The sequence below is a fragment of the Catharus ustulatus genome, chromosome 6 (assembly GCF_009819885.2).
Source record: "Catharus ustulatus isolate bCatUst1 chromosome 6, bCatUst1.pri.v2, whole genome shotgun sequence".
NCBI classification, from domain to species: Eukaryota; Metazoa; Chordata; class Aves; order Passeriformes; family Turdidae; genus Catharus; species Catharus ustulatus.
Genome location: NC_046226.1, coordinates 26,893,897 through 26,903,302, shown reverse-complemented (window position 1 = coordinate 26,903,302; position 9,406 = coordinate 26,893,897). Strand labels below are relative to the sequence as shown.

At 36.3% G+C, this 9,406-nt stretch overlaps 1 protein-coding gene across 8 annotated transcripts in view; it reads left to right on the top strand.

Moving 5' to 3' along the window:
• The window catches only part of NPAS3 (neuronal PAS domain protein 3), a 597,848-nt gene that overhangs the window by 82,699 nt on the left and 505,743 nt on the right, over positions 1-9,406 (top strand). For 3 of the 8 annotated variants that reach the window (XM_033061908.2, XM_033061909.2, XM_033061910.2), the window contains exon 2: positions 1,644-1,733. The exons of 3 other annotated variants lie outside the window; for them this stretch is intronic. In XM_033061908.2, the coding sequence (XP_032917799.1) occupies positions 1,644-1,733 (90 nt within the window). Of the gene's footprint in view, positions 1-1,643; positions 1,750-9,406 lie in introns of all 8 variants that reach the window. 2 more of the 8 variants (XM_033061913.2, XM_033061915.2) reach the window with 1 other exon arrangement.

Sequence of the window (9,406 nt, the reverse complement as noted above, 5' to 3'; positions counted from 1 at the left end):
AAATGGTACAGGGAGTTAAATCTGGGCATTTTGTCAGCCAGTGTGGTGGTGCACTGAAGATTTTGAAGCTTGAATTTTCTTTGACACAGGCATTTCTGTGTGACCCAAAGTGGAGAGTTTGTGTCTCTCAGGTACACATAACACAGAGGAAACTCTCCCAGATTCATTGTACTAGCTGACATGGTTCCCTGCAGATAGCACTTGTGTTTCAAATCCCATTTCAAGATATTTAAATTTCTTTGTCTGGTTTATATGGTACTTAAATGTCTAACTTGGAGGCCGCAGGTATCACAATAAATCTGTCTGGTAATGTCTTAATCAGTGAATGCAAGAATATGCCAGAATTCAGGGGTGTTTGGTCCTGCCTTCATCACAGTTGTCTCCTTTCCTCTGCCTGTGGGGTTCCATGGGGCAAAAACAGTGGTGAGGCCAGCTCAGACCAGGATTTTACTTTAAATGTGTGAGGAGCCAGGGCTGTAAAGACATGAAATTTTTTGCACTTGACACACTATAGGCACAGTCTCATTGAGGAAGGTCCTCAGTTTCCAGAATAAATAACTTTCCATTTGATCATAGAGCTTGTAGCTGGACAATTATACTATTTTTTTCTCAAACCTGCAGTCTCAAATTACTGTTGAAATAATTTTAAGAACAAAGAGTAGCTCAGAGCTATGTAGATGTTAATACTATAAAAAAGATAACATAAAATAATTCTCTACTCACTAGAGTATTTATTCAAAGCCTAAAATTCGAAGTTTGAAAAATCTGTAGTTTCTCAAATTTATCCTTACTCCAGTGAAGTACCATTAAATTACAAGGGAAAAAGGTATTAATTTGTGGAAGATACAAAAGCATCTAAAATGTGTTTTTATTCTAGAAAAGAGGGAGAAAAAAAAAAGAAAATTGGTGGGTACTGTTTTGTGTGCAATTCCCAAGTATATTTTAAAAACAACATTGAATTTTTATGGCCAAATTATATTTTCTACTAACAGGGAGCTGGGGAGGGATGAATAAGAGAATGATTGACAAATCTTTTAGGGCCTGATTTTACAAGATGCTGCGCACCTCCTGATTGCTGCCAATCACTTTCATTTTCTTTCAGTCGATCCGAGAACATATGGCATTATTCAGATGGTGCTGAGCACCTTCAATCACAGTCCTCATAATACCACAACATCCTCATTCTGTGCAAATGTGAGAATTACTATTGACATTTTAAATTGGAGGGTTATTTGGTCTTTGTCTGGACAAACTCCCAGCTGACATAAATGAATGTTCTGCCTGAGGAAGGATTGCAACAGTAAACAATAAATAATCAATTTTATAAGCACTACTGTATATATACAAACTATGTGAAATATCAGTTTGATTTATAAAATTCCATACCTCTTCCACTTTTATTTGATGGGGAAAAAACACCATTCTTGTGGAGAATTGAAGTTTAGTTTACTCTCAGTGCAAATTTTGAAAAGTGGAAACTGTGGGTGTTATGTGCACAAGGCAGTTGATTTAAAGAGATCAGAAAGGCATGTAATTTAAAAATAAAATTTAAAAAATCCATTTCAACATACTGATTTGTCCTGCATTACAGTTACCTGTAGAGATCCTCTAGTCATGTCTATCTGTTTTTGATGCCTCTACAGAATAACTGTCCAGCATCCTCTGCCCAACCAATCAGAATGTAGGAAAATCTACCGATATGACGGAATCTACTGTGAATCTACCTACCAGAAGTATGTTGAAATCTGTGTGAGTCTTGCCTCTAGCTCGTGCATTTAGTGCTCGTGCTCTCCCGCTGTTCCGAAATTACACGTGTGTTGAAACTGTACACTTCTTGTGTGCAAAACCTCTACAACAGGGACAGAAGTATGTTGTTTGATTCTTTGGGATTGTGCTCTGAAAGCCAAAAAGCAAATAAAAAAAAACCCTAAAACTTTGCTAAATCTTAGATATGCTTCTGTATGGTGCAATAAACAAGAGTGTACACACTAGAAAATCTAGGAAAATGTATTGCACAGGTGCTTCACATCTTAGGGATTTGAAAGGTGTGTTATGTATAAATTAGCTGTCACTTTTTTTCAGTCATGTAATGGAATGATGAGTTGTAATTTGCATAATCCTTTAAGAAGTCAAATTATACTGTCATGTAGCAGACTTAACATGCTAGCTAGGATTTCATAGCTTTGCAGCTAATTAGTATGTACCTTACAGGACAGTTAAATTGAAGTTGAGTCCTCTTTCTTTGCAGTCATTTGCCTTTGTCCGTTGCCCTAACAGAGCCTGCTTTTGTGCGTAACTCAAGATCATTACTGGTGCTTTTGACAAAAATGCTATTGCTCTGGGCAGGCAAAAGCAAAGGGCTTGACTTCTGCTAGTTTTCCAACCGGTGAAGTTTCTATTTTACTGCAATAAGGATTTAATTATCTATTTCAACATAGAATCGAAAAATATATAATTGGCAGGTGTGTTGCAGATTATTTTGTATTAATATATTGCAAATGCATTATGAATTCTCTGTTATCTCACTGGATTTTGAAACTGCATTCTGTCACTTAGTGCTTGCTTTTCATGCTCCAGCTATATTCCTGTTTTGTACACTGGTGTTACCATTATCATCCTCTGTGTAACATTTCATTTTCCACTAATACCTTAAATTCTAAAAATTCTTTGTACTTTGCATTAAAACAAAATGTTTCTTTGGCAAGGGCAATCATACTCATTATAGTTTCTTAGATCATATTCTCTCATTCCCTCCTTTGATTCTATAACCTGCTGCTTGTTTCCTGAATCTTTTCTCTTAGTAATAGGTACAGCCACATCAGTAAAAGCTGTTACTTCGATGTAAATGAAGACTATCGTTTTGGTTTGCAGAAGGGAGAGGAAAAGAGAAATCTAGATTTATCAAAATAATTACAGCGTCAGTGTAACTTGGTGAGCCAAAATGAAAATCTGACCTCTTGCTTGGATTTTTTTTTTTTTTTGTGAATGGCTACTTTTGGTGTGAGATATGACTTACTCTTGATTTACATAGACATAAATACTTTCTGAACTCTTTGAATTTTTTGGGGCTTTTCCTTTCTACCTCTCTAAATAATGGCAGTGTCTAGGGTAACTGAAGCAGTCTACATCTAGTATGATTTTAAATGTCACCACAGAGCTTAATTTCAGTGGTTTTGCTTCTCTTGTAAATTCAGTAAGCATAAAATTATATTCATTTATTTAAACGTATGAAACAGATTTGTTGTGCAATATTTATATCAGTTTTTAGAACAACTTCAAGATTTTGAAACTTTGTGGAAATAAGAAAACTTGGCACAGTTTGTCACGAGTGTTAAATATGGTGATGGCTTCACTCAATGCTGCAATATAGTTGATTACCTTGATTTTGGTTTTTTTTACATTAGATAATTTGTAGTCAATATACTTAAAACCAGCTGGCTGTGCTGCTTACAGAATGAATTAATTGCTCCTCCTATTTTATTTGCAATTGCAATAAAATAATTTTTTTGTGAAGCAAAGCAAAATCCAAAAATCAAACTGGCTGTGAAACAGTGTTGATTTTGATATCTTTTGTCATTCCTGAAATGTGAAGTAAGAAGTATTACAGCCCAGTTCACCTTGCCTGTAAAAAACATGGATTACTTTGGGAAACTAACAACTATATATTTCTGGAGAAGATATAGAGCCCTTTTTGATTAGTGGAATTTTCTCTTGGTTCTTCTTTGACTCTGCTTAAGGTCTCTCAGGCATTCTTTCTGTCTTCTTCCCAATTATGTTTTTGGTAATTTATTACCAGAGTAATTTATTTCCAAAAATATAACAAGTTGCTAAAAAACTGCTCAATAATCAAGACAAAGACAAAAAAAATCAAGCTCTTTTAGTGACACTTTGAAAGCCTTTACTCTAGCGTTTCAAGACATAGACATTTGGTACTAGATGTTCATGTGCATCTCATATGCTTAGTCTCTCCCTTGATTAGGCTGGGGAAGGAAGATTGGATCTAATAATGCCACTAGCTGACAACAGAAATGTCTGTATGACTCCTTTCTCATGCAGGATAATTTCTGGGCTGGGCACAGAGCAACAAACTGCTAAAAGCTAGGGGAATTTTAAGGGTTGGCCAGACAGAGCAGGACAGGACAGAGAATCGTGGATTTTGAAGCTTGACTATTTTCCCTCCAGTAATTTTAAAATTAAAAGTGGTATTATGCTGAGAACCTACTCTGTATTTATGCTTAAGCATGTACCTGATAAAAGTATTTTGTGTGAAGCTACTTAGCAGTTGAAATCGAGATATTCTGATCCTTTCTGTAAAAATTTTAAAAGATCATACCATGACTTATACCAAAAATACATTTCAGAAAACATTTGGGGAATTAACATTTATAAGAATTAAATTTTAGTGCTAATAATTACTGGAAATAACCATTGGTAAAAGGTCTTAAAAGTATGGATTAATAGATATATTCTAGTAGTACTAAAAAAAGAATTGCAGAAAAGCTTTTGTGACACAAGTTCTTGAGGAGCTGGCCTAATGGTTAGGTTAGCTAATGGGCAAAACAGTAAATATTCTTATACAGATTTCTCTAGACTCTTTGTGATATTCTTGGAACTGAGTCTCATCGCTGCTGCTGGATCCCTTGCTTGCAAAGGAGTGGAACATACAATTTCAAAAGATGGTGGCAAAAGACAACAGATTCCTCCCCTCCTACATTGTCCCCCACCTTGGTTGCCATTGGCCCATGGCATTTTTTTTTAGGTCACTAAATATGTAAATATACTCTTTAAAAAGATCTAAAGTAAGCTTCAAAATCATTGTAAATCATTTTTATGTTCACAAGTGATAGGAACTAGGGACTTGTCTCAAGTTAGGGAGGTAAAACCAGAGGCCTATCAGTTACTGGTGTGGAATACAGCTGTCCATCAACTCCTGAATATTTCTCCTTTTCTATTCCAGTCCCCCAAGCTGTAGCAAGGTATGTCCTTCTTTTGTCATGTGAAACAAAAATGACAATAAAAAGAGGTATTTGTTGTTCACTTCTAACTACTTCACTATAACCAAACTGCCAAGGCTTTTCCCTCTGCCCAGACTGAAAAATTTTTCTTCTGCTTGTTCAGACAGCCCTGGTTTGCACTCTTCCTCACCTTTATGGAGTGTCAAACAGTGAACAAAGCAGAGCTGCTTGCCCATGCTCTCGTTTTATTAGTTGCTAAATTACAAAGAATACTGGCATGTCAAAAAAGATCAGTTTTGCTTGTTTGCAGGGGACCTGTCGAGAACAAGCAGAGCACATCTCAGAATTATTTTGTTCTCAGCCTGGAAGTCACGTCAAAAATGACCCTTCAGAGTAACACCTGGGTGGCTGTAGTGTGCTATCTCTCAAGCAAGGGTGGAAGAACCATCTCCACCTTACTTTGTTCGTTCTGTATTATGGAGACCTAAAGGCCATGTCTCTCTTCAGGAAACAGTTCTACACTAATCTATTTCTTCTGAAATCATGAGCATGGAATAAATATGTAAGGAAATACCTAGTTTATTTAAACCCCACAAATATAGTTATGGTATTATTAGCTATTTTTGCTTCTTAGGGAGTTAGTGAAATGAACATAGAAAGAAGGCTCAGTGATTTCAGTCTAAGGGGAGCAACCTGTCCTGGAAGGTATAGCTTGGTTACATACACATATTCATCCTGAGCCTGTAAATACTCAAAACATCCAAACTTGGTACACAAAAAGTAAGCTCCTGTCGGACTCCATGTTGAATCAAACACATAAATATTTCTACAAAGGAAAAAAGAAAATGCAAGCCTAAGCTATTCCATTCAGCCTCTAAAGGCTTGAATTCAAATTTATGTTTGTCAGATTGATATAACAAAATCAGGATTTGTTTGCATACATGAGAAATCTAATGCCCATACTAGTCAACACAAATGACAATATAAACCTTTTGCCAGACTGTCCTGGGGTTTCTAGTGAGGGAATTCAACTAGGTGCAGAACATGGGAAGATAGGTAGAAGTGGTCTGTGGTGCCCACCATCGCCTTAATGTCGACAAAGCTATAAAAACCCTGCAGAAAAGGAGCTACTAGTTCCAAATGGAGAACTGTGTCATTGTTGAAGTGGGTTAGAACCCTAGCTCTCCCCTTGGCAGCTGGGCCTGCTGGTTCAGGTCAATGTGATCATTTAAGCAGCACAGGAAGACTGATAATGGCTGAGCAATTGCTATTTTTCTCCATCTCATTGCTTAGTTGTGGTGCTGCACATAAATTGCCTTAGAAGGACATAAGACACTTCAGAATTTTTGTTTGTATATTCTGATTCATCTGATCCTATATAACTAAGGAAAAGATACACTGGTCTTTAACAGTTATTTTAGCTTCAGGAAAAACATGTAACGTGGAAAACAACAGGACTACCATTCAGTCTAATGCTGTAGGGTACATGAGCATTTTTTCCAGGAATGACTTCAGGATCCCATGTTTAGGGGTTAACTTGAGAGAGAACAGCTGAAGAAGCTGTTATTTAGTTTGCTCTGCTCTAGTAGAACAGGAAGGAGAGGCGTCCGTCATCTTCTTCCACAGTGGATTTCACTTTGTAGCTTTGTTCTATCACTTCACAGCTTGGTTTTACTTCTTACAATGTGAATTTAATAGGTATATTTGAAGAAGATTCTAGATATGTCCTCTTCATAAATTTAAGCTCTCAGAAAACATTGAAAGCTTATAACCCAATTCATTCTCTATCAGCAAAAGGCAGGGAAGCCACAGCTATACTCATATGACAGGCTTTTAACATAAGTCAACTGATCCTTACAGCCTCCATGTGAGGCTGCCTGGAAAAACTTTATCCCTGTTACCACTGCCTATGTTTGCTCTTGCCTCTGTGTAGCATTGAGCATATCTGTGGGTTCTCTGTTCTGAGATGTTCTAGAGGTCTTTTGCAGAAAGAAAAAAGGTTTCATTAACCAAATTTAAAACACACTTAAAAGTAATGTAAGTTACTTATATGGAAGACAAGAGTGGACTTTCTCTGGGTAAGAAATGAGATTAGATGTGGTATGTTAGAATGATTAATGATCACTGGCTAGTATTAAGTTGAACCTCTCTCTAATCCTTGGTGATTGGAGCATTTGAGAGAACAGCATTCAAAAAATACAAATTTTTAGTAACAGAAATTTTGTCATATTTGACTATGATGCAGTTAGATGTTGCACTGGCTTTAAAGTTTTACTTTGAGATTAATGGGAAGGTGTGGTGCATGCACGTTACCTGAAAATTTTCTTCCACTGAAACATATAGGACCATATTTAGGTTTACAAAATGCTGTTCAGTCTATAGTTCAGTACAAGTTTTGAAGATTCACTTAATCTTTACAGTATCAAATTGTAATATATTCTGAATCAAATTCTGAAATAAATTTGATATTGGTCAATTGATAAATTAGGCAATTAACTTCATTAAACTCTCTGGATCTTCAGGTCCTGTAACCACACCCTTTCAATGTGGTATTAGTCACAGTTTGCTAATTCCCTGTTAAGACAGGTTTTTTTGATATTGTACTGAAATTGCTTTTGCATTTCTTTCTCATTTCAGATATGAAAGGGTGTTTTTGTGTTGTTTGCTTCATGGGGCTCTTTGAAGGGGTTTTTTTTTGTGTGTGGTTTTGTAGTATTTTGTTTTGTGGGGGTTTTTTTCTGTTTTTTGGTTTTTTTTTTTCACAAGTCATATTACTGGTTTCAGAAATGGAAAGATCAATTCAAATTATCTGTGACTCAGCTATTCTGTGTATTCAGCAAGGTTTCACTTTTCCCATGCTCTTTCAGTAATTTGCTGCTTTGCACAAATACAGAAGCATTAATACCAAGTATATCCAAAATATGAGTTGGGAAAGGAGTGAGCAGTTCATTTGGCTTACTAATAGCTTAAATGATCATTCCATAACTTGGGAAAAGGGAAATAATTGTCCCACAAATATAAGGAGCTAGCTAAATGCCTGTTGTAAAGCTCAAATAAGTGGCAGGAGTTGTGGTAACAAAGCTGTCCTGGAGCATTTTAAGTATGCTTTTAAATGATAGAGTTCCAACTTTTTGTCTCCATCTGCTTTAAAATAACAATATAAGATACTGACATAGTCTTGCAACTTCTACTTCTTTTTAGAAGGAAAATGCTGATTATAAAAACTTCAGATGAAAGAAAATCCTGCTTCTCTTTAGATGAACAGTGCTTACTATTAGTTTTGTTACATTATTTTCTGTCTGAATTTTTCTAATTTATGTAGCAGAAACATGTAAAATCCAGCATTAAGAAGCTGAAAAGTTCTCCTTAATATTCATGATACTCCTCATTTCCTCCCATCCCTCCATTTAAATATCTGTAGACAGTAAACCAGTAATCATTTATCCTCCTCTTTGACATGGGTTTCTCATTTTATCAAGGCAAGTTTTCCAGAATTTGAATGCTTCTTGTAGCTGATTAAGGCTTTCTAGTTTGAATACTAGTATAGTCCTTTAGTTGTTCCTGTGGGAATGCTCGGGAATCAGAGATATAAGCTAGAACCATGCCGTTACATGCTGTTTGAAAAAGAAGGATTCTCTGTCTCAACATCGCTGGTGATTTATAGAATCCTTTGCTATTGCTACTCTGTATTTACTTCCTTGTACATCAAAGGATCTTTTTCACATCTCTAGCCAGGGTATTGCACTGTAGGCTAATATTAATTTGGTTATCCACCATCATCCATATGCCTCTTTCTAGCTTATTATATTGTCTTTGTTTGGAATGTGTGCTCTTAGTTATGAGATAGACGGCTTTGTGCTCAGCTGTGTTAAAACACATCTTATTCAGGTGAGCCCAGGCTGCCATGCAATCTGTGGAACTGACAACTCCCCGGTATTTACCATTTTATTATCTTTTGTGTCATCTGCAAATTTTACTGGGAAGGATTTCATGTTTTCTTTCATATCACTGATTTATTCTCCTGCACAGGTACTCCATAGGGAATAAAGGGCTCATGGAGTTCTTTCCCTGCACGGAGTACTTGGGGTAGATCTAATCCATATATCAGAGCTGCTGGTCATAATGTCTGGGAGCAGATTAGGGCTGCCGGCACTGATGAGTTGCAACCAGGCAGGGGCAGTGAGTCATGAGCACTCTCTTTACTTGCAGCAGTACGAGATGGCTGCAGCCTTTCAAGTAAAGTGAGCCTTGTTTCACATTGTGATGGTGTTGAAATACAGAGACAATTCTCCTTTGAAAATTTGTGTATTTGTACTGATGGCTACTAGTGAATTCCTTTTTTTAAATTTTTTTTGTTCTTTGAAAGCTGTTTCTGGAAACAAAGCAAATGGTTAGCAAATTTAAAATTTAGTGGCTGTGTTTATCTAAAAAGAAGAGCAAATAGGCAGTTT